Source organism: Engraulis encrasicolus, chromosome 4 (genome assembly GCF_034702125.1).
Source record: "Engraulis encrasicolus isolate BLACKSEA-1 chromosome 4, IST_EnEncr_1.0, whole genome shotgun sequence".
In the NCBI taxonomy this organism is placed as follows: Eukaryota; Metazoa; Chordata; class Actinopteri; order Clupeiformes; family Engraulidae; genus Engraulis; species Engraulis encrasicolus.
In genome coordinates this window covers 17,156,989-17,183,600 of record NC_085860.1, presented here as the reverse complement: position 1 = coordinate 17,183,600, position 26,612 = coordinate 17,156,989, and the positions used below count along the sequence as shown (strand labels likewise).

Here is a 26,612-nt window from a genome sequence, read left to right as displayed (position 1 = left end):
AACACAGAGTTGCACGGAATGAATGCTTATCGGACATCTAAATTAGACTACGGTCAGCGTGGTGCTGATCAACAGCGCACCACTATATCAAACTCGTCAATCTGCTGTTGGTCACGTTTGGGTTCAGTCTGACAGAAAACTTGGATGCAGAAAATGACGACACAGCTGCAGGTATTGCCGTCATCAAAGCATTTTGGATGATCTGCGCATTGCGCAGTCTATCTCTGGTTACCTGTCTGATGCCGACTACCAATAAGCTCTGTGAGTGTAACCTATGGAATTGCGTCGCGGACTCAGGCGACCACTAACCAAATGCAATAGGCACAAAGAAAGGAAAACGGGGTAGGCCCAAAATTAGAATCTTTCATAGGGCCCAAAATTCCTGGCGGCGCCCCTGCGTGTGTGTGTGTGTGTGTGTGTGTTGGCTTTGTGGCCCAGCAGGTGTCTTTACAAACGCTAACAAAGATATTTCATACATGTATCCCCCGCTCATCTTTCCTCTACTCTACAGTGTCTCACCCCTACACACACGATTCTGCCCCCCCCCCCCCCAACCCCTCACTCATCCCTCCCCCACACACTATTCTGCCCCCCCCCCCAAACCCCTCACTCATCCCTCCCACACACACTATTCTGCCCCCCAAACCCCTCACTCACCCCCCACCATTCTGCCCCCCCCCCACACACTCACTCTCCCTGACGCATTCTCCCCCCACCCCCCACAAAATATTCGCCCCCACCCCCCATCCAATGAGAAAAGTTTGGCAGGCCAACATCCACCCCCCAGACTCAACTTATCCAGCCCCACACACACAGACACAAGGTGCGATCGAGATGTTGTCAACGCATACATGCGCATGTAGACAGCAATGCACCCTGGATGAAAATGCTGCATGACGGTTAGATTTCCTGTCAAACTTCGAAATTTCGTCGATGTTGCGTTGACGAGGTGACATGTCACATGGTGTCAAACTATCGCGGGATGCATGCGACTGCAGTCAGATCTTGCAACCTCTGCAGTTGCTTATCCCCTTCAACGCTCGTCTGCGGACTGCCTCCGAGGTCACACGCCCATGAACTGGTTGGTCAACAACTCACTCACGTGTGTATATGGGTCTTGTCTCACACCTCTACACAAGTTTGCTCAGGTCCCCACTTCAGCTCCTCCTCACTGCCTGTCCCCCCACTCCTCACACGTGGTGTGTTAGTAGAGCAAATCGGTGCGAGCTCATCGTCTCGTTCATATTTGTGGCCGACTGTAAATGCGCTGTATTTAATAACACCCACATCGTGACAACAAGTTCTCGCTCACGTGCTTCCGTCAACGTTGGTCGACAGCAACAAAGTCGTATGGGCCTACTATCACTCATCCCCCCACACACTATTCTGCCCCCCACCCCCTAATTCAACACCGACTCATTCTCCCCACCCCCCACACACTACTGTCCCCCCAACCGCGCTCACCCCCTCATTCATCCCCCCCGCTCCTCCACATCATTCTGTCCCCCCTACCCCACCCATCTGTCTCCCCCTACTCTACAGTCTTACTCACACACACCCGGTCTACTGTGTCTATGTCAGTGTATGTAAAGAAGCACACTGGCCACACACTCAGGCACACACACACATACACAAACGCACGCACGCACGCACACACACACACACGCACTAACACACACACACACACACACACACACACACACACACACACACACACACACACACACACACACACACAGTTTGGCAGGACAATATGCCTTTTTTCAGCAGTCCACTGTGTTTGTGCAATTCCATCATTTGACAACATTCCTTTGGATATTTCAAAGTGGCAAGATATATATGTGAGTGATTCTACGAATCGGCTACGCTTTTAAGTCCATGGATTTTATTTGCCAATTCCACTAACTATTAACTGCATCCAATGATGTTTTGGACATTAGCACACATTTATTTTTCATATAATACAGTAAGTGTAGACATGGCATTATTTCCCTCAGCAAGAATGAATTTTTAATACTGGTTTTGGGCGTTTTCATGCTGTCCCGTTTTCCAAATGTCAGATTCAGTCTTCATATTAGCATGTAAAGAAACTTGTTTTGCCCAAGATGATTGCACATTTTGATTCACAGTATTCATCACAATATGACAAAACTGTCAGAAAGACCACTGTCCTTTCCATTATACATGAAATTTGCCATTTTGTGTGTGTCCACGAAAACTTTGTTAACCGTGTCACGGTCTGAAACCCCTTCCATAAATCAGTAATGGTTTGGTCTTAGGCCATACGAATAACATCACGTGATGTCATAACCTCTTTGGCAGGATATGGGAAGACTTTTTGGTAAGTTTTGAGCTCCAACCTCCAATAATTTAATCCATTCATTATCATGTTCTCATAGCGGGAAAATTGCCTGTCAACTGTGTTATCAACATATTCATAAGAATCTGAATTAGAAATCACATGTAGAAAAACACAGATAAAGCATACAAATACATGAATTGATTAAGGTGTTGTGGTGGAACTTCTGAGGTCCTCAGTTAGCACAACACCATAAAAATGACTGAAATATCAAGCCGTGTTACCGTCAAAGGTGTTACAATTAGCTATGACAGTCAGGGTTGCCAGATGAGGCTGATGATTTCCAGCCCAAAAAATGTTCAAAACCCGCCTAGAAGCACAAAATCCCGCCCAATTCTATTGATTTCTATGGCAAAAAGTGAGCGGGTTTTTCTGATAAATGCCATTTTTACCTGCACACGGCCATCCTAAGCAACCCAATTGGGCGGGAACCAGCCCAATCTGGCAACACTGATGACAGTTGAGGAGTAGTATATTCTTGCCAATTTATCTCCATATTGACAGGCAAACAAACAAAATAATTTGTGTTCTAGGGAGATGGGTTTGTCTGCTCTGTTTTTTCTCCTAAAAAAGTGTCGACTTGTTCCCCTGCACTGTTGACCGTAACACAGTTGAGTAACACGGTTGACTGTTTTGAAAGTGTTTTTGTGCTATTGATCCCTTATGTGTTGGAAAAATTCTATGAACAGACAATAGGGATTATCTCTGCAGAAGGAAGTCTTGTGTAAGGAGGGTGACTAAATTCAAATCAGACGTTACAGGGATTTATAATGAAAAATGTGTCAGTCTGTATCACAGTGAATCATAAAATCCTACTTATGAAGCTCAGCAATCACATTTTCTATATCAGTTGCACAGATTAATGTCAACATTATTGCTAAGGGACATAAGCACTTTCAAACGTATGTTGTTTCAACTCTGTAGTATTTTTATATATGTTTGAAATGACATAGTATTTGTCCATAACACTGTTGACAAAATAATCAAGCTTCATTAGAGTATTTATCAAATGATTTAAGATTAAGCTTGGCAATTTGTTTTTTGGAAACTTAAATATATACACTATGTAAACATCTAGGTCATTTAGTTCAAAAAAAAAAATACTGATAATTGACATTTTGCTTTTGCCAAAAGCGTAGACGATTCGTAGAATCACTCTTTAGCACGATCTCTCTGCAACACGGTGTAAAAAATATAAACTCTTCCTTGATTAATTGCACAAAGCAAGTGTTCAAATTAAAGGATGTAGAGTTATATTTCGGAAATTTGTACACAAACCCTTTGCAATTTGACGATATCTCAGCGTCGGTCAGGGAAACCGCTTCTACCCCTGTTCAGCCATGCTTTGCCGAGCTGTGGTCAACTTGTTGTTGAGCGCTGCTCTCTTGTGGCGGTTTCCGTGTACTGCAGGACGTTTGGAAATGACACGCAAGATGTTTTTGAGATCAAATTTTTTCTGTGATAGCGGGGAGAGGGCTTTGAATTTGATGAAACAAATATGATGCGTCCAGTGCGATAGGGTTAAATACAGCGCATTTAGGGCCAAAACATACCAAGGCGGAACGGAACGGTCGCAGGACGGACGCGGTCTTTCTGCTTAGTTTTGGCCGGCGTGCTTTTCTCTGCCTTGCACACTGACAGCATCGGCGTGCGCGGCCAGTCCTGTTCAAAACCCTCCCCACAGCTAAAGCTAGCGTGCTACTTTGCCATTCATTTGAATGAGACACCGCCGGTTGCCGGCGTGAAAAATACGCCTGAGTTCTATTTTCCAAATGCAGCGCGGCGCGGGAGCCGGCTGGTGACGCCCGACTACCGCCGGTTGGTGTGTAAGGACAGATAGGTTTCAATGTATTTTCACCGACGCCGGTAAAAAACGCGGCCGTTCCGCGACGCTTTACCGCCTTGGTGTGTAAGACCCCTTAAAGTCGGCAACAAATATGAACGAGACGATGAGCTCGCACCGGTTTGCTCTACTAACACACCACGTGTGAGGAGTGGGGGGACAGGCAGTGAGGAGGAGCTGAAGTGGGGACCTTTGCAAACTTGTGTAGAGGTGTGAGACAAGACTCATATACACACGTGAGTGAGTTGTTGTCCAACCAGTTCATGGGCGCGTGACCTCGGAGGCATGGCGAGCGTTGAAGGGGATAAGCAACTGCAGAGGTTGCAAGATCTGACTGCAGTCGCATTCATCCCGCGATAGTTTGACACCATGTGACATGTCACCTCGTCAACGCAAAATCGCCAAAATTTTGAAGTTTGACAGGAAATCTACCCGTCATGCAGCATTTTCATCCAGAGTGCATTGCTGTCTTAATGGGCATGCATGCATTGATGACGAATCCAATGCCCTTACTAGCAGAGCTGCCTGGGTGTGGCCTGTGGAACTTGAGCATTGCAATGCATTATGGGGATTGTTGTCACAAATCCACAAGCACTAAAAAGTCATTTTCTGCCTTTTCTCGGCCAAGAAGGCACCAAATTAGAAATCTATGCTACTATTCTACTACATATATGACCCACTTTCAATACATATTCATGTCTCCACTGGTGGAATGCCCCTTTAACCCACTGAGTAAGTTTGCCTTGTCTCTGTCAGCCTCAGTATTGGAAACAGTCAGTGCACTGTGGTCTTCATCATCCAGCCTAAGGGGTCTTACACACCAGGGCGGTAAAGCGTACATATCTGTCCTTACACACCAACTGGCGGTAGTCGAGCGTCAGCGACGCGGGACCCGGCTCCGCGTTGAACAGGACTGGCCGCACACGCCGACGCCGTCAGTGTGAAAGGCAGAGAAAAATACACCAGCCGAAACTAAGCAGAAAGACCGCGTTCGTCTCGCGACCGCTCCGTTCGGCTTTGGTATGTTTTGCCCCTAAGTTTGAATTGCCCAATGGCCACCATGAGTTCGTCCTTACATTCCCCAATAGTCAGCTTTTCTTTCTGAAATCTGATTGATGTGGTCTTCAAAATGCTGCCAATGTCAAGCATGTGTGTTAGAAAGCATTGAAAACGCTCTGTACAGATATGCTGCAAGTCAGGGTTATCACTTGTAGCCAATTGCATTTTAATGGCTGGCAATAGTCTTGATATTTTTAACAGTACGTCATGCCGCCATGCAGACCACCTAATATTATGAAACTTTGCCAATTTCACAAAAGAGATCCCATTTTCTTCACATAGCTTCTGCAATGCAGCTGTTTTTTTTTCTGCACCACCTCTCTGTAAATTAAACTGCAGCAGCCGGACCACTGACTGATTGGACGTCTTGCAGTATGGAACCTTGTGATCAGCTGATTTTGCGCAATTCTCTAGCATGTGTGCAGTGCACAGAATGTGCACAAGAGAGTCTCCGATCGCAACCAGTCCCTTTAATTTCGGCACAACACCGTTGTACACCCAGACGTTAACAGCTGCTCCATCTGTGCACACAGCGACCACCTTTGTTCTCCAGTCGTCCAAGGCAGAGTCACAAAAAAGTTTCACAAGCCCATCTGTAATTGCCTATGTGGTCGGCACCCAATGTAATCAATCCGAGAATGTCTGACGGAAACTCTCCGTTGGTGGATACTGACACAATGTAGGCCTACACGATTTCCTGCCCAGTTTTAGTGATATCCCGTCAAAAAACATTCCCCAAAATTGAGCAGCTTGTACCTTTGCTCGTATCTCTCCGCTGATAGTTTGTCCCCCTTCAAGTGAATGATAAGCAGTCTCAACATGAACTCCTAGCTGCTTCAGCAACGGAATACCCTCCGCAAATGAAGACAAGGGGCGTACGTGTTTGGCTTTATGGAAAGCCAGGAGAAAGACATTACAACGAGCTTGCCTTTGTTCCTCAGTAAGTTTATCTCGCCATCTGCTAAGTGGACGACTTGCTATGTCTTCTCGGCTAGCTTGTTTATTAGTAATGGCTTGCGTTACTGCGGTATGCTCCTTGCTCTTTTCGTGTTTGTCAAATGACGGGTGGTTGAAATTCTTCCACCCTTTATAAAAAGCACCTGTCTTGTCTGCTAGCTGAGGATGGGCATGGCAAATTTTGCACCACATTTCAGTCCACTCATCATTAGCCTCAAGCCAGGGAACGTCTTGCAGCCACTTCTCAGAAAAAATGTGCACCTGCATAGGCCTACCAGTTATGTGCACCCCTGGACATAATACATTCTACATGCCAGTAGCCTCTGAAAGTTTCAGAGCACTGAAAATATAATTCAGAATGATTTCTCAGGGTCTTAATATGCAAGGGCTTACGTCACTGCAATGACTCCCAGAGAGTTGCGGGATTGATTGCCTAATTGAATACAATTGAATCAAAAAATGTGGGAAAATGTTCAAAAGATAGTGTTGAATACACCTTAATACATGTTTTTCTTGTATGACAGGTGTCACTGTATTTACCCCAAGGGATATTGGAGAACATTGACTAAAACAATTGTTTTTTTCTGCAGTTTTTGTTATATTCACATGTACCGTTGTGTTCATCAAAATAGAAATGCCTTCACAAAGATGAGTAGCCTAACTGACAAAATTCTTCAAATAAATTGCACTTTAATGCCTTGAGGACACTGCGCATCCACTGGACATTGTATTTCAAAGCAAAACATTGGAAAAAGCAATTAAATTTCAAAGAATTTCATAGAAAGTGGAGAAATATCATGTTAAAAAAAATAGCAGTGCTGACATCTGCCTTTAGAAACTCAAAGTTGTTCCGCACAAACTAACACATTCTTGTCAAAACATCTTTGAGTTTCTAAAAGACAGATGTCGACATTGCTATTCATTTGAACATGACATTTCTCCACTTTCTATTAAATACTTTGAAATGTAATTACTTTTCCTAATTTTCTTCTTTGAAATACAGTGTGCAGTGGATTTACAGTGTCAAGCATTTTTCATCATCAAAGTGCAGTTTATTTGAAGAACTTTGACATTTACTCATCTTTGTGAAGGCACTGATATTTTTATGAACACAACTGTAGATGTACTATTGAGAAAAGTTTGACCCTAAACGGGCAAGGACACATATATGGTCATTTCGTTACCTTTCAATTTCTACATGAAAATGAGGGATTTTGCAAATTTTTGAATGGAAAATATTACTACCCTATCCTCCTCTTAGAATATAGGGTTGAACCATTGCATTTCAAAGTATTTTAATGAATGCCTTATCAAGGGATAATGTGTTCTGAAAAGTGAGTACATTTCCACAAGAAATAGTGTGTTGCTGAAATGTTCTCTGAGATCAACACTGCCTACTGTCTCTTTATATTTTTCAGTCCAGCTCTGGCTGCCCGGCCCTGAATGATGAAGTCCACTGCTTGGTCACCGTCCTACCTGCCTTGGAAACTCCAGAACGCCATGCTGTCATAGAGAAAATCAATAAAATCAAAGACGAAGCACGTAAACTGGGTAAGTATTTTGTCTTATTATGCAGACACCTACCAAAGGTGCCAGCCCACACAGCAAAAAACTCTGCCGTGCATCCGCTATGGAGGTACTGTGGGTTTTATATCAGACAGGCACTTTTGCTCTGATGGGATTCTGCAGATTATTTTCTTACTGCTCCGAATGGAACAGGAGGCGTCTTTGCAAGTTACATCCCTGTGTTGGTGGTGTCCCTGGGAAGGAGGCCTGCCAAGGTCCCTTCTGACCTTGGTTAAGTTGTCTGCCACAGCCAAGCGGCCCTTTACATATGCTAATTAGCCCAGTCACACCCCTCTCAGAGCAGTTCACAATTTACTGTACACAGCCTAACCCAAAGCTCAGATTAAAATACTTCTTACAGGAACACAACTGGAAATTATATATATAGACAAATACATATACAAACATACATGGATCTAAAAATATATCACCACATTTCCCCGTTTTGAGTCTAAACTGACTCATAGGGGTACAATTTTTAGATTTATCAAATAGGCCTGCCTATCAATTCTTAAATCGTGGCGAAAACCTTCACTTTGCAAAACCCAATTTTACCAATTTAAGGGAAAAAGCAAGAAGTGAAGGGAAAATTCCACGATGATCCCAAAAATATGGCGATCCTGGCATATCCAGTTAAGAATTGGCTCACATTTCTTTTCAAATCAATCCCTCAATCATTCCTAATAGTCAGTGTCAGTTTTCCCAAAAGATGAACCCTGAAGGCAAATCGTGTTAATTTTTGGTATACATCTGATTTAGGGGTATTCAAGGGTGCTGAATCCAAATCTGCTGTATACCGGGTGCAAAAATGTACGGAAATGCCTCAAACAGGCAAAATCCAATATGGCAGCCGACAGCAGGTCAAAATCCTAACAATCCATTTTCTTTTTGGTTAAACAAGGTATGAATATGAAAACAACACTTGTTTTTCTGTTTTCATATATAGGGAACCCCATTCTGTCATCAGATTTAAGATCAGATTTGAATAAAATGCTAATATCATTAGCTGGTAGCTTTTTTAAAGCAGAGCATTTTAAAGTTTTTAGCATTTTGATCAAATTTTCAAGATCCACAGAAATTAATGTCTGATGTCTTTGTGAACACCAATACTACCAAAAACTGCACTGAACTGTCTATTCTCACCTGATTTTTTTTTTGTGTCTACCTATTTCCATTCTTTAGTTACTGGCAGTAGAACATAAGATGACGCCACCAAAAAAGCCCTGATTTCTGACCCAAAAATAGTACTCTTCTGTGTCCATATTTTTTAAATTCAGGACAAAGTGCCTTTTATTGTGTTCATGTTTGGTACACAGCATTTCCATGAGTTTTGAAAGATGCTCAATTTAAATCTGCTGTATACCAGGCTCAAAAAAAATCCCATAGGGTCTTTCTCAAATGCAAGGCCAGTGTCCTTCCAAGTGTATCAGCCTAATTAGTCACACCCAGTGATTGGATACTTTTTGGTGAACTCTACAGAATATCCAATCACTGGGTATGACTAATAAAGGGTATCCAATCACTGGGCGTGACTAATTAGGCTGATACACTTGGAAGGACACTGGCCTTGCATTTGAGAAAGACCCACAGTCTCTCATAATGAAGGAATCCAATATGGCTGCCGTCACCAGACTACAGTATACATCTCTTTGATTAAACAAGATAAAGTCTTAAAAGCATTATGTAGATATAGATTTTCATACATGGGGAATTCATTTCTGTAATCAAATTCAAAATTACAATCAAAGGTAGTCAGTGTAATCAGTTCAGTGTAGTCTGAATTCATGTTTACAACCGTTGTCTTTCAACATTTTTTTTCTGTCAGGCCAATTTCTATTGAGACGTTTTCTCTATTTCAATTACTTATTATAACACAATGAAATGTTTCCTCCTCAGCCCACCTCATCCAAAACTATGCACAGATAAGCCTGTATGCTTGAATGTACCTACATCTAAATATCTATTTGTTTTGCATTAGGAAGTTATTGTCTGCTGATTGTATTGCCTTGCTCAGATTGAATTCTTTAACGGTAGAAAGGTGAAAGGTGGAACAAAAGACAGGTTGATGTCAATGTGAAGAATTTTATTTCTTGATAGCTAGGCTATTCCCAATCATTATCAATCTCCTCCTCCTCAGTGATTTGGCCACTACATGTTTAGACACTACATACAGTAACACCATGCACTACATGGTACTTTTGCTGCAGATGTACCAAAAGCAATGGAGTGGTTTTGCAGTGATGAGTCCTAGTCATAGAGTCTTTGCTACACAATGACATACAGCCCCCACATTATCAAGCCAATGTACTATATAGAGATGACCTGCAATGAGATGAGACCAATTTAGCCAAACCAAGTGGGATCACCTGTGAATGTCAAGTCTTGAAATGTGTGTCTCTCTCTTGCTATCATTTGACTCTGAAAAAGGTGTAGCAACACCAAAACGTTGGTCAGGTGTGTCTACAAAATAAAGGCTTGAAAACTAAGCTGCAGTGTGCTCCAGCTTCTCCTTTCCAGCTATGCCAGTGACTTACTGGCAGTGTTGCCAGATGAGGCTGATGATTTCCAGCCCAAAAAATGCTCAAAACCCGCCTGGAAGAACTAAATCCCGCCCAATTCTATTGATGTCTATGGGAAAGATTGGGCGAGTTTTCCTGCAAAATGTCATTTTTACCCGCAGACGGCCATCCCAAGCAGCCGAATTGGGCGGGAAACAGCCCAATCTGGCAACACTGCTTACTGGAGCCTCAATGCCAGTGATTTCAAAAGCACTGGGACACTGATCTGTGATAGGTCTGTTAGAGCATTAGGTCCAACCCCCTATGGGCGGGGTTGAAAGGGTGGGGAAAAAGGCTTGTAGTCTCAGGGGGTGTTCACTCTCGGAACTAGCTACTAGCCACAACTGGCTAACCCTAACCACAAAATGAATGGGTGTCAATGGAGTTTTCTACCATTATAATTTTTGTGATTTTTTATAATTTTTTGTCCTGAAATATTAATATTAAGTTAGAAGCTAGAAATAATAAGACCTCATTTGAGTAGCGTTTCGATTATTTTGCGCCACTGGATTATTATATACTGGGTATCAAAACTCAATTTTTATGGGGCCAAACCCATAAACATTAGCGCGATGCTAGCGAGTACAGGTTGAAATCTTCTAACCTGCTGTAAAACTACACACCTGAACGATTTGTCAATACAGCCTATTGTTAAACAACAGTCATAGTGCTTACCAGGGGACCATTCCATCATTGGCGCTGAATTCAGCGGCGCTTACGCGCAAAAGCCGAGTTTCAATTAACAACGGCTTCTGACACCGTTCCACCACAGAAGATCAGCTGCGCCTTGGCTAGTTTCACTTCAGCCGCGCTCATCAGAGCTGGCGTTGCGCTCGTGCACGGTGTACAGGGGAAGTCCATATCAACGATTGTCGAAAATGCGATCATGTTGTAGACTGGGGCATGCCTTGTCAAATCAAGTCTTTATCAATGATGTGATGCGAGCATTTGTAGGTGAGCGGTAACGGAACCGCATTCCAGTTGAGAGGCCCGCGTTCAATCCCCACCGTGCGCAATGACAGATCATAACTCAATCATCAAAGGGAGAGTCTCGTCCAAACCTCGACTGTCACCATTTCAATGCGCTCTCTCTGGGTCACGTCTCGTATCCGTCTCTACCTCCCCTGCTCGAACCATCTCCCCCCGCCGCCTCCTCCTCCGCCTCATTCTGCACCTTGCAGCCGTTGATGCACCGGCGGCCCCACTGTCCCAACCTGAGGTCGAGCTGTGTGATTCACCACCTCCCACGGCCACACGAGAGCTATCTGTCCGTAGCTTGAGCTGGTGGTGCTTTATAGCGTTGAACAAGTCAATAAAGTCAGTAAGCACATTTTGCTCCATCTTCTTTTGGTTTTTGCTTTCGCTTTTCCATGACCTTTTCATAGCCAGTCCATAGCCAGTCCTTTCTTTCTCTGTATCACGTCCTGTATCCTCCACTCCACTGTATCCTCCACTCCACCACCAGAGTTTTTATTAACCTAATAGCCACAATCCAAGTCAACGAAACTTCAAATGATGGATGATGCTGACAGACTAGTTGGGTCGAGCTAGGGCCTGCAGGGAGGGGCGGGCCGGGCCTTCGAGAAAAAAATCATTGGACTAGGCCAATGTGCCTCAAGAGAAGCATCCAATGAGCCACGATGTGTCATTTTTTTACCGTCACAGACATAAAAAAGTAATGTATCTAATTTTGTATTATTATTTCAGGCCCTCGAGGGCCCGAAAGACGCGGTACGCCAGATATCCAGTCTAGCCCTGGGGCTCAGATCGCCAGGACGCAGCCAGGTTTCTGTGATGCATAACACCTCCAATTGGTGCGTTTCGAAAAAGTCGTTGAGGATGAAGGTCTTGTTACCCACTGAACATGCATTCACCAATGCAAACCTGACTGTGGGTAGCTCGCACTCCTTCCGAGGAGCCCGACCTACTGGCCGGAGATGGCTCATTAGATTTTCTATCAACGGCTGCATGTAGACAGCAATGCACTCTGGATGAAAATGCTGCATGATGGTTAGATTTCCTGTCCAACTTACCAATTTCAGTCATGTTGCGTCGACGAGGTGACATGTCACATGGTGTCAAACTATCGCGGGATGAATGCGACTGCAGTTGGATCTTGCAACCCCTGCAGTTGCTTATCCCCGTCGATGCTCGTCTGCAGACCGCCTCCGAGGTCACGCTCCCATGAACTGGTTGCTCAACAACTCACTCACATGTGTATACGAGTCTTGTCTCACACCCCTACATAACTTTGCACTGCTCCCCACTTCAGCTCCTCCTCTACACCTGTTCCCCCACACCTCACATGTGGTGTGTTAGTAGATCAAACTGGTGCGAGCTCATCGTCTCGTGCATATTTGTGGCCGACTTTAAATGCGCTGTATTTAATACCACCCACATCGTGACAAGTTCTCGCTCACATGCTTTGTCTACATCGATTGACAGCATCAAAGTCATCTGAGCCTAATGATTCACTCCTCGTCTGTGGAGCCGGAGAGTGCGAGGGCGTTGGGTGTGGCAGGCGGCCTCCGGGGGAGAGATGACAGTTCTCAGCCAGGTGTACGCCGGTTCACGCCAGCGCCAGGAGATGAAGCTGCAGCGATCGCGACGGCTTTCCCGGGCCTTGATCCCTGGAGTCGTCGATAGATGCAACTTTAGCTTCACCAGTCGGCCACTGCGCTTCCCCCGACGTTTGCGCCTCCGGGTCCGATGTTCGGGAACAGGGCCGCGGACTATGCACGCAGGTACATCCGACAGCAGTGGAGGGGGAGGGCGGTTGTGTTCAGCAAAGCCACAGCGCAACAGGTCTTCATAATTTGACCGAATGTTCAGTAGTGTTTGTCGGTCATAAACCAGTAGACCGTTCACTTTGTTTGTCACATAAAACAAGGAAAGACCTAATTGATACAGTTTGAAAGGCATTTTGATCAAATGCAACATTTGACTTTTGAGGAAAAATAATACAAATGTGGAGTAAAATTATCTCCCTTATTTGAATAGGAAATAAATCTGGCATTTGGATATAATTTCAATAAGCCTAAACCTTAACCTGGACAGGTTTGGGGAAAATAATATTGTGTGTCTTTATACTGTACATTACATACAGTCTGTGTAAACTTATGGTTTGAACTGTATCCGTTTCACAGCTTTAGATGTATATTACTGGAAATTCAAAATGACGGGCATCTACCCTACACCATGTGTCATTTTCCCAGTCTTAATGAACACTTGAAATAAAAAAAATGTTTGTGAATGGACACCCTTAAAGGTACACTGTGCAGGAAATGGTCAAAAAAGGTACTGCAACTATGCTGCTCATTGAAACTGGGTTGCCAATTTTTATCTTTTCATGAAATTTTACTAAGTAATAAACTAATATTTTCTAATACGGCCCAAGTGCAGTCATTTTTGCAGCTAAAAATGGCTATTTCTGGAAATTGTATGAAAGGTGCAATTTCCCGTCATAATGAATAGGCCTACTTAGAATTGGGTGGTGGTAAGTATTCATGAAAAAGGTAACAGTAGTGAATGGGTGGTAGCATGAATTCTGGAAATAAACAACTAAAAATCTTACATTGTGCACCTTTAAAACAAACTTTACCCCAATTTAACTGAACATGTTTAATAACTTTTACCTTACTTCTTTTAGAAATCCCTCACGTCGTTGTTATTACAAAGGTGGATGAAGCCTGTCCTGCGGTCAAGAATGACCTGGAGATGATCTACTGGAGCAAGACAATTAAAAGAAATGTATGCCTTTTTTCTACATCCAAAGTTATTGACAACCTGGTGATGGGAAACCTGCATTCATTAGTAAAAATCTAGTGGTAAAGAAGGCACATACTATCTGTTTTCATTGGTTCCAACCTCATGGCGGGCCAAATGTTTGCCATGTTTGCCATGCCTGGGCCAGATCTGGCCCCCAGGGTCCGATTTGGAGACGAAACCTTACATCATTCATATGAGTTGATGCCTTCAGGCAGGAGGTTCAGGCTGCCTTCATTTCAGACAAATAGAGCCCGCAGATCATTCACACCCACTAGTACCTTCCAGTTAGACTGTTCCTGAGTAATACATTGCACTCTTGTTCTGGATAACGGCACTTTAGCATTGTACTGTAGTTAAGTTGAGCTTTTTGTCAACCTGTCTTTTTGTCCTTGAGAGGGTGGGGTCTGTGTTTGTCTATTGTGTTTTGTGTATTGTGCATTGAGATGTCTATCCATCTTCCAAATGCCCTGGCTTTACCTGTGTAATTCAACCAGGCAGGTTGAATGATCACCTGGTTGAATTGGATGGATAAAACTAGGTCAGAAACCTAAGATATTCTCTGTGTGTGGGTGCGTGGATATTTTCAGGTGGATAAGTGCACCAGCGAGCTAGGTGACCACACAGATTATGTTTTCCCAGTGAAGAACTACCATGATGAGAGTGATCTGAATAACAATGTTGACATTCTGCTTCTGTCTGCTCTCCAACACATCATCAAATGTGCTGACAACCATGTGAAACACATGGAGCCAAAATGTAAGTCTCTGATGTTATTTTGTGTTGTCTAGCTAGCATGGTTTGTAGTGCTATCATGATCAAGCCAATAATGTCCTTATTATAGTTTTAAATGCATAGTCTAAGTCCTAGAGATCACAACTTGTAACATCTTTCGATTTGTATAAATCTCAGTGTCAATTATGATGGGCAAAGTTCTTTAGACAAAAGTACAAGAAGGGTAATTCCATGTCAACAAATCTCAACACAGTTGCGTCTCAAAATATTCTGAAAATATCCCTGTTCCTTAAAAAGCCAAGAAAAAGGATTTAAATTAGTGTAGGAGGAGTCGTGTGAGGATCAAATCCTCACCCGGCTTCAACAGAATATAAAGGCAAAATTGCGTTTTGCATCAACACGCATGGCTGTTTTTCTTGAACGCATCATTAAGTTAACTATTTTACCAGCTTAGTTGATTGCAATGCAATTATCTATCTGCCCATTGGTTGCCAATGACACTATTGAGAAACAGGGTTCAGGTTCCATGAATATTGGTCTATTTTGTCATTTATTTTCTTTTTTCGTGGGTCAGTAAAAGACAACAAATATATAATAAGACTAAAATGTTACAAGAAGGAAAATTTGAAAATTAGTTGTACCAACTGCCAATATTAATGTACCCTATAATACATATAAGATCATCACAGAGAAACTGAGTCACTCAGAAAGATTTGGAGGGATGAATTATTCAGTTTTTACATAAAATGTTAACTGTGATTCAATTATTAAAGGGGATGGAGAATCAAAATCATATTTTTTGCGTTTTAACTGTTAGGTCAGAGTCTCCCCACAGTGGGGAGTACACACAAAGTGCCAGAAATGGTCAGAACCTCTGTTTCAAGTACTTCCCCTTTTTTGAATTAGTGCCAAAAAATCGGCCAATCCCGTTTTTACACCAAAATGACGTCGTGCTGGTGCAAACAGCCCCCCCATACCCGCAGCCACAGAAACCCCCTTTGAAACGCCCCTTCGAAATTGTGCCTGCCAACCCTCACATTTACCACTGGAAGACGAGCAGTGGCGGCTAGGCATACGGTGTTGTGCCTTCCCAGGCTGTAGCAGACAACGGTCTTTACATAGTCTCCTAACGGAAAGCAATGTGCGAGACCAATGGGTAACACTTTATTTTAGGGTTACATATATTAGCACTAACACATACAATGTCAATGCCTGCATAAGTAACTTGTAAGGCATGTACTTAGCAAATGCTAAGGCCTACTAGGTCCTTACTAAGGTTAAATTGGTAATAAATCCCTTATTGTGCATGAACAAGACATTTGCGAATACATGCCTGACAAATGTTTGATTTTGCTTAGTACATGCCTTACAAGTTACTTATATAAGCTCTTTGTATGTATTAGTGCTAATAGGTTTAACGCTAAAATAAAGTGTTAACGAATGTTTTTGTGTATAGATGATGCAGAGGTTTTACAGTGTTGCATGTGCCCAATCTCCGTTGACTATTTGACAAATTGTCTTGTGATTGAAGAAGATTATTAACCATTATTTCCTGTGCTTCTCATATTGCGACACAGTTATGATGAGTCATGATGGCCAAGGTGGCTCCTCTGGACCATCTTTTTCAGTGGCTGGATCTAATCGCGCTGCTGCTAGAGGCCATCAAGTTCCAGAAGGGTCTCAAACACGTCCAGAAGAAGGTGAGTTGACGCCTGTCTGTCTTTTCTCTTTGTGCTGTAACACGCAGGGCTGTCTTTCTTGAACGCATCATTACTAACTATTTTACCAATGCCTGCATAAATAACTTGTAAGGCATGCACTAAGCAAATGCTAAGGCCTACTCAGTCCTTACTAAGGTTAAATTGGTAATAAATCCATTATTGTGCATGAACAAGACATTTGCGAATACATGCCTAACAAATGTATGATTTTGCTTAGTACATGCCTACAAGTTACTTATATAAGCTCTTTGTATGTATTAGTGCTAATAGGTGTAACCCTAAAATAAAGTGTTAACGAATGTTTTTGTGTATAGATGATGCAGAGGTTTTACAGTGTTGCATGTGCCCAATCTCCGTTGACTATTTGACAAATTGTCTTGTGATTGAAGAAGATTATTAACCATTATTTCCTGTGCTTCTCATATTGTGACACAGTTATGATGAGTCATGATGGCCAAGGTGGCTCCTCTGGACCATCTTTTTCAGTGGCTGGATCTAATCGCGCTGCTGCTAGAGGCCATCAAGTTCCAGAAGGGTCTCAAACACGTCCAGAAGAAGGTGAGTTGACGCCTGTCTGTCTTTTCTCTTTGTGCTGTAACACGCAGGGCTGTCTTTCTTGAACGCATCATTACTAACTATTTAACCAATGCCTGCATAAATAACTTGTAAGGCATGCACTAAGCAAATGCTAAGGCCTACTAGGTCCTTGTTCAGGTTATATTGGTAATAAATCCCTTATTGTGCATGAACAAGACATTTGCAAATACATGCCTGACAAATGTTTGATTTTGCTTAGTACATGCCTTACAAGTTCTTTATATAAGCTCTTTGTATGTATTAGTGCTAAAAGGTGTAACCCTAAAATAAAGTGTTAACGAATGTTTTTGTGTATACATGATGCAGAGGTTTTACAGTGTTGCATGTGCCCTATCTCCGTTGACTATATTACAAATTGTCTTTTGATTGAAGAAGATTATTAACCATTATTTCCTGTGCTTCTCATATTGTGACACAGTTATGATGAGTCATGATGGCCAAGGTGGCTCCTCTGGACCATCTTTTTCAGTGGCTGGATCTAATCGCGCTGCTGCTAGAGGCCATCAAGTTCCAGAAGGGTCTCAAACACGTCCAGAAGAAGGTGAGTTGACGCCTGTCTGTCTTTTCTCTTTGTGCTGTAACACGCAGGGCTGTCTTTCTTGAACGCATCATTACTAACTATTTTACCAATGCCTGCATAAATAACTTGTAAGGCATGCACTAAGCAAATGCTAAGGCCTACTCAGTCCTTACTAAGGTTAAATTGGTAATAAATCCCTTATTGTGCATGAACAAGACATTTGCGAATACATGCCTGACAAATGTTTGACTTTGCTTATTACATGCCTTACAAGTTACTTTATATAAGCTCTTTGTATGTATTAGTGCTAGTAGATGTCACACTAAAATAAAGTGTTACCGAATGTTTATGTGTATAGATGATGCAGAGGTTTTACAGTGTTGCATGTGCCCAATCTCCGTTGACTATTTGACAAATTGTCTTGTGATTGAAGAAGATTATTAACCATTATTTCCTGTGCTTCTCATATTGTGACACAGTTATGATGAGTCATGATGGCCAAGGTGGCTCCTCTGGACCATCTTTTTCAGTGGCTGGATCTAATCGCGCTGCTGCTAGAGGCCATCAAGTTCCAGAAGGGTCTCAAACACGTCCAGAAGAAAGTGAGTTGACGCCTTTCTGTCTTTTCTCTTTGTGCTGTAACACGCAGGGCTGTCTTTCTTGAACGCATCATTACTAACTATTTTACCAACTTATTTGATTGCAATGGAATTGTCTATCTGCCCATTGGTTGCCAATGACACTTTTGAGAAACGGGGTTCAGGTTCCATGAATATCTGAGTGTATTTTGTCTATTAAGCCGTATTTGAATGGGACTAGCTTCATTTATGTCTCTTTTTTTAACCCTTAACATCAGTAACGTAATGGGTCACATGGGCCCCTACGAGGTCGCCAGATTTGTTGTGCTCAGTGATTTTAATCGAAAGTAATTTCCTCTGCAATGAGCTGGTTCTGTCACATTCTGGACTAAGTCAAAAGCATCTAAATTATTTAAAATCTTTGGCAGCTTGTTTTATCTGACTTGTTTACATGAATATTGAAATCTCCTGCAACAATAGCTTTATCATAATTTGGGTACTTCAGACAGGAGAGTGGAAAATTCAGAGAGGAAAGTTTTAGGTGGACAGTACAGTACAATAAGGATTAATCTATGGTCTGCATGGACCTTCATTTCCATGTATTCAAATGAAGAGAATGAACCTAGGCTTGTCTTAACCCTTGTGTTGTGTTCATAAGCTGCATACACCTGTGGTGTTTGGGTCATTTTTGACCCGTGATAACAAAACTCAGCCATAAAATACCTAAAAACACTAGTTATCATCAAATATTGTTTTTCATCTCATGGCTAACTTGGTATGTATTCATATCCATGAAAATATTACTTTATGTATTCATCTTTTTGACTTTACAGGTCTTTTATCTTACATTATGCAAATCGTTTTTGATGACCAAAACTATCAAAATCTGCATAAATTCACTATTAATACCTCCTAAAGTGATACAATTAGTGATTATGTTGTCCATATATTACAGCTGATATGTGAGTACAACAACCCCCACATTTATTTTATTAGTTTTTCTCTAATGTTGAAAAATATCATCAATAGGGACATTTATGGTGTTTGGGTCCAAATCAACCCAAAGACATTTATAGCAAGATAAAGACCAAATGTCAACTAAATTAGTTTTTCAGTGCATAAAATCAATGTTTAAATATGTTGACTTGGTGTTTTTCAATATTTATATGATTTTAGTGTGGCAAATATACAAAATAACAATTCTGTCAGAGTCACAGCTATTCCGCCAATCTAATGCAAAGATATAGGAAATGAACACCTCAGTGAACATGAAAAAAGTCTCACTATTCATATGAATCCACTATGCTATGAACATGGGCCATTACCTCAGTGCCACATCAACTTCATGGAAAGTATAATACCAGTTCACATGTTTGGGTGCCATTATGAATTTTTTATACGTTTTTTGGAAAAAATAATGTGCAAAAATGTATTTTGCAAACAAATGTGCAAAAAATCTCATTATATAATGCAGAAATGGATTCCCTGACCATGAAAACATATGAGTAGACACCAGAAATACATCTGTACTCCTTTCACAAAAGGAGATATGACGTATTGTAGTGTATGGGACTGTCGGGCGGCCATATTGGATTTGTAATATGAAAAAGCTGGCAAAAAATTTTTCAGGCAAGAAATATATTTTCCTCACCATGAATCACCAAAGGGCAACCAACAGCTTTTCAGAAATGCATACAAAAAACAAAAATCTATGCTGGGTCAATTTTGACCCGAACACCACAGATGTAGCTTTTTTTTTTTTAGACCTTTAAAATTTACTAAAATGATAAAACATATTTTTGTTGTGTTTACTGTAAATGATTATGACTGAGGATTAGATGAACCCTCCATTCCAAGAAAATAAAGGAAAGTGTGTTTTTTTCACACTAAAACTTGAAAACGGGTCAAAAATGACCCGAACACAACAGAAGGGTTAAGGCACGATTATAGCTAAACCACTGCCTTTTTTATTTTGTCTCCTGGCATGGTAGAGTGTGTAATTTGGAGGACAAACCTAATCTAGTCTGCATTCTCACAGAAAATGCATACAGGGGGCTTGCCCTTTGGGCCAGAGGTTAGAAGGTTTAGGAAAAAATAGGGTAACACTTTATTTTAGGGACACATCTATTAGCACTAATACATAAAATATTAATGCATGTGTAAGTAACTTGTAAGGCATGTACTAAGTAAAATAAGACAGTTGGGTAACACTTTACAATAATGGTGCATGAATTATAACGGAATAATGTTGGAAGTAATGTATGATTTATGGTGAATTAACACATGATTTATGTACATAGTGATATTTAATCTATCATTAGTTAATAAGGAGTCATGACATGAGTGATGAGGACTCACCATTAAGTAAATGTGGTATATCAGAGGGAAATTCGTGGTGTGAATTACAAGGTTAACATATCATGTATGAAAATCCTGTCAGATCAACCCAGTCATACATGAATCCAACCTTAGTTAATGTTGCCTTTCCAGCAATAATGGAATAATGTTGTAGTCATTAAATGACACTCAGGCTAAGCGGTTCCCAAACTTTTTCCCCGCGCACCCCCTTGTACATTTCATTGTGGCTCGCGCACCCCCTTAGCGAATATTTTGGTGTGCTGATGGCCACGCAAGTATGGATTCACTGTGCATTCATGCACATTATGCACAGTTTTGAATAATCCTCTTTTCCAAGTTCTGGAGTTAAACTGCACTTCAAATGGACCCTTCCAGCATACAATTAAAAACTACTTAAAGTTCATTGATGCTGTATAAAAAACTCTCACCATTGCTCTATTCAGCTCGCGCACCCCCTTATGGCAGGCTGCGCAACCCCAGGGGTGCACGGACCACAGTTTGGGAAACCCTGGCCTAGCCTATGTTTAGGCTACTAGTGTGGATTTCTATGACCAGCCGAAATAATCAGCCCATTGCCAATGTGCATAACAATCCTCGTGGAGCCAGTCATCTCAACCAGGCAATGGGCAACTTCAGAGAAGGCATTGTCAGGAACAGCGGCTGTGGCGTTCGACACTTCCTTCGTCACCTGCAGACTGCGCCTTGAAGCAACCTCCCCAGGCCATCATAGTAGCCTACACCCCCTCCCCGCAAACACAGGGAGTCACGTTTCATTCTTATTACCTGCTCCCGTCTTAATGTAACGTTTCGTTTCCCACCATAGCATTCTTTTAGCGGCTTATTTAAGGTGTCTCTCGTTCCGATGTGTGGTCATTAGCCAGCCATCACCAACGCCCTGGAGCCAGCCGAAGGAGTTTCTGTGGCGCTGCAGCGACGACTTCCACATTTAGTCAGTTTTTTTTTCACGATTTCAATGACCTTACTTCTTTATAATGTATAAACGTATTTCAGTTCAAACCGTAACCAAATATAGGCTATTATATTAATAGGCTAGCTTACAATTAGAGAATGATAAGACCCTTGTGGTAGGCCAAACGCCAAGTCACCACTTCTCAAAACTGATAATCATACTTAGACTACCCAGTGACGTGATTGTGCCCAATGAAACAGGAGGCCTCGATTCGTGCAGAAGATAAGGTACGTAACTGGGATATAAAATATGTATATGTTAGAAAACTATTTAACCTCATAGACTAACCTTGTATACGGTACATTCTAACAACATATTTCTTAAGTTTTGAGTCATTCACGTTCATTTGAAGCGTAATCCCCCCCCCTACTGTGGCTAGTTTGGATGAGACGACTTGACCCTAGCTAGCACAACATAAATGACAGCTAGCTCTACACTATTTCGGCCATTCGTTAACGATCAGTGTTCAGATAACTAGCGCAAACGTGCCAAGATATATTGTATTCTCAAAAAAACGCTTGTGTTGTGCCATGGCTTATACGGTGATGACGTTTGAGATTGTAAATTTACGGGCCACTCGTAAGGCCCATAAGCTTAGATGTGTCTATGGTAAGGCCGACCTGACGAGATAGCTGCCTACTGAGGTTTGATTGGATATGGACATTGTTTATTTCAGAAGGAAAATGTTTGGAGTGGAATTGTTTGGAAGACAATCTTGGGACAATTTTGCTCTTTGGGTCTTTGTGCCAACCATGCCAGCTATCGTAGGGTGCTCTGGGAACTTCTTAGATCTGTTTACTGTATGTACAGAAATACGCATTTTGTTTACATAAAATCCCTTGTCATTTCACCACTAGGTTTGAAACCCAGACAGCACGAAGCATCTTGCCGACGTCAAAATCAGATCAACAGACAGGGACATCAGCCTTCTCTTGGGAATAGGCCAGATATGCCAGAACAAGAAATGGTAAGTCTATCACTACATAAGATCCATAACAAAATACTCCTAGTTAAATCTTAAATGTGACCTGGTGGCATTATTGCGTGAATGCTTATGTTGAACACTTAATAAATAAGATCCTCAAGTGTGTAGAGTTCGTTATTTATTTACATTTTCCTCAGCATAACTGTACAGCTGACACCACTGCCTTCTGTATCATAACAAAGCCTGTCACTTCCACGTTTCGTTCTTCTTATGTGACCGAAGTCACTGGCTACTGCACCAGAGAGGGTCTCTGCACTCATTGCTGGTCCTATGATGCCATCTATTGGCGAAAACGTGCAACAGCATAATTAAACTAAAAGACAACTTCTGACAGGACAACAAAAAGACAGGGAGTGAGAATAAGGGAATAACAAAAAGACAAAAATGGGGGGTCCACTACACTTGCATACCTGATTGTGATGCTGTCACTCATTTTCTAGTCTATATCTTGGACTGAAAAAGGATGCTTTGCCCCTGCGGTTGTGAAGAGGATGCTGTGGAGGTGGCAGCATGAACGTGTCACACAGACATTGGCTAAACTACTCGGTAGGTACAACGAAATAAAAGAAACCACCCCCTCAAACCCTGTTTATGCTGCACTGTACCTATTATAACCAGTTTTTATATAGACCATTATTTGAAATACTACGAGAGCCTTGCTGTTAGGATACTGTACAGCAGGGATGGGCAACTGGAGGCTCGGGCGCAGGACAGTTTTTAACCCCCTATAAATCAATAGTGTAAGCATTCAGGTATAAATAAAGAAAAAGTGAAGTATCCTTTTGTAAATTCAAGTGCGTGGTGATGTGGCCCACTGATTGTGGTAATTAAAAATGTTGGCCCACCTTATAATGAAAGTTGCCCACCCCTGCTGTACAGCCTACATCACTTGTACATGTCCTTACCAAATAGGACACTAGCTAGCTAAATGTAACTAATATGGCATTGTGAAAGTTGTATGCCGAAATGTAAACCATAATATTAAATTGTGATGGACAGAATTCAACCAACATATTACATTGTGAATGTAGTTGCACAGTGATACTGAGACCGACTTATTCCTGTCTTTATTTGCCAGGCTTCTACACTTGCCCTCAGAGTTCACATATGGTGAAGTGCACAGGTGTCCAGTCAGGTTCAGACTGATGCTGGTAACAAGAGGAAAACATGCTAATTGGTAAGTGAGATCCCTGCTCAACAAAAATCCACACAGCACAACAAGTAAGCCTAGTTTGTGGTATCAAATGTAAAATGGAAGTTTCATCAAAAAGTTGTAGAACACATCTGAATAAATTGCAGGCCATCAAAGTTGTGAATGGGCAGGGAAAACACAACCAGTAGGCTTATGAATTACTTTGACTCAGCACAGCACAGCAGATGCGATGCTACCATTCCTTGGGAATATGACACAGAGGTCTACTATTCCATTGTAAATATTGACTGGAAATGTTCATGTTTCAACTGTTTTAAAAACATTGGACTCAGGGGAAAAAATCTCTAGGTGTATATAAGTGAAAGCCCACCTTTGCCATTGTGACACAGCACACAAGTATACACTGCACACAACGAAATTGCATTTTATGCCTCACCTGTGCAAGGGTGCAGCCTACATTGGCATCCCAAGGGAGCAGTATGTTGCAGTGTGGCGGGAAGGTACCATACTTGGGGTACCTCAGTCATGGAGGATGGTGGAGAGAGCACTGGTTAATTACTCCCTCCACCAACCTGGCGGGCTGGGAGATGAACCAGCAACCTTTGGGTTGTTCAGCCCTGGGCTACAGGACACCCTAACCGCTTACCAATGACTGCCCCACTTATCCTTGACTGTATAAAAAATACCACAGAGTAGCGAGTACACTTTTAAATTAAAAGGGTCAATATAGATGATAGACTTTTCATCCACAGGCAGGTAAGGCCTATATTGAAGGCAGCCAGCTTCAAAACAGACCCCACCTTCTCTTTGTCACCTGAATATAACTTAATTGTATTGCAAATGTCATTCCTAAGATTCATTTACAAAATGTGTTTTATTTCATGTGAAGCTGCATAACATTGAAATTATGTCGGGGGGCCCGGTGAAACGGCCCTTGAGACATAGGTTCCCCACCCCTGCTGTAGGAAGAGCCTGTAGACGGTGACACTTCAGACATTTGACTTTCTAGCTCTTGTCACAGGTCAGTCCATGAGCCCACGTCTTCAGGTCATGGGCCTGAGAAGAATCTACCGTTACAGGGGTCAGAAGAGATCCTCAAACTGTAAGTTAATCTCATGATGCTTTTTAACATAAACATTTGACACTCACTCTCACCACAGGTCAGTTCATGAGCCTCACTGGATACTTTTATAATATATGTGCAGCTGTGTGTCAATGGTTGGTATGCAGTGTCGCTTTGTTTTTTTTTGTTTTTTTTTTTTTTTTTACATTTTATGTACTGTTTGTCTCTTGTTTCTGTGCTGTTTCAGATGCTGACATTACTACCCCTGTACTTCAACCCCTCTGCTGCCACTGGGTCCTCAACGAGAAAATAAACTGATCCCCCCCCCCCCAATCCATTCCTTTTTCCACCGTCACATCACACCATGCCTATGCACATTAACACCACCAATGAGCCTAGAAAACTAGGACAACAGTGAGGATGAATTTAGAAACCGCTTCCACGTATTGTACTATTTCTGAAAAAGCATTGGTATTGGCCTTCTATCTCCACGTAGCCATATCAAAAAACCTGCCTAAAAAAAAATCAATTTTGTCGTGTTTCCGCTTAAAAAGGAATTTAGAAACCGCTTCCACGTATTGTACTATTTCTGAAAAAGCATTGGTATTGGCCTTCTATCTCCATGTAGCCATATCAAAAAACCTGCCTAAAAAAAAAAAACAATTTTGTCGTGTTTCCGCTTAAAAAGGAGAACAAAATATCCACATGTAAAATTATCCTGCTACGTGGAAATGGCACCTTACTAAATAAATAACAACTGCATAGTTATTCTGTTCAATTTATGAGTAACTATGTAAATTATGATTAACTTTTTGGCTGATATGGGACACTGCATGAAAAGAGGAATTTGTGGATGAGTTTTGCACCTTAAATTGCCTCATACCTCAAGCCACAGCATTTGCGGCTCCCCCATGCCCCCCTCCCATCCCTTTCTTAGAAGAGCCTTTAATATGTAAATGCCAGTGATCAGGTCGGGAGCTGCCCCAGTCAATTTCAAGTGGGGTGGGGTGGGGTGAGGTCAGGTGGGTGGGAGGGAGTGGGGGGTCGGCAGGCCTGTTTCTAGGATTTTGGGGTCCCTAGGCAACGGGATTGTTGGGGGCCCAAGGGCATTTTTTGGCCTTTTACTAAAATGTGTGTGTCTGTGTGTGTGTATGTTTTTTCACGCTGCCCAGTGGTGTTTTTCAGAATCACTAACCATTAAACCAGGGGTAGGGAACCTATGTCTCGAGGGCCCTTGAGGCGGTTTTATCCGGCCCCTGATATCATTATAATGTTTTGCAACTTCACATGAAATAGGCCTATGACATATTTTGCAGGCCTAAAGGAATCTTAGAAATTACATTTCCAATGCAATTAAGTTATATTCAGGGGACCTAGAAAAGGTGGGGACTGTTTTAAAGGTGTCTACCTTTAAAGATGTCTATATGTCTATATAGGCCTAAAGGTGTCTATATAGGCCTAAATTTTATGGGGAAATCCTGATTTGTGTTCATAGTACGGCCCCCGGAGGATTTTATGACCATGGTAGGAATTTGAAGTGGCCCCTCGAATGAAAAAGGTTCCCCACCCCTGCATAAACCTTTCTACTAGCCACAGCTTTGCTGTCAGTACATTTTATTATGATACTATAAGCTCAGAAATTAAGTTGATCAAACAATTCGATCTGTGCTATAAACATTTAAATGAACCTACAGAATAGGCTATCAAAATAGAATCATCTGAATGATCTTTCTTGGACATAGGCCTACATTTTGAAGTGACCCTTCGAATTAAAAAGGTTCCTCTGCTGCTTTTGAGGAAAAACATCAATGTGCTTGGCCACTCT

At 42.0% G+C, this 26,612-nt stretch overlaps 1 protein-coding gene across 1 annotated transcript in view; it reads left to right on the top strand.

The window, feature by feature from the left end:
* The window catches only part of LOC134447368 (uncharacterized), a 36,630-nt gene extending 11,630 nt beyond the window's left edge, over positions 1–25,000 (top strand). The window contains exons 3-12 of the mRNA XM_063196816.1: positions 7,637–7,769; positions 13,992–14,092; positions 14,698–14,866; positions 16,420–16,542; positions 16,999–17,121; positions 17,579–17,701; positions 18,160–18,282; positions 22,444–22,553; positions 23,012–23,117; positions 23,650–25,000. Coding sequence (XP_063052886.1) covers positions 7,637–7,769; positions 13,992–14,092; positions 14,698–14,866; positions 16,420–16,542; positions 16,999–17,121; positions 17,579–17,701; positions 18,160–18,282; positions 22,444–22,553; positions 23,012–23,117; positions 23,650–23,717 — 1,179 coding nt within the window. The 3' untranslated portion in view covers positions 23,718–25,000. The remainder of the gene's footprint in view (positions 1–7,636; positions 7,770–13,991; positions 14,093–14,697; positions 14,867–16,419; positions 16,543–16,998; positions 17,122–17,578; positions 17,702–18,159; positions 18,283–22,443; positions 22,554–23,011; positions 23,118–23,649) is intronic.
* Positions 25,001–26,612: the final 1,612 nt, after the last annotated feature.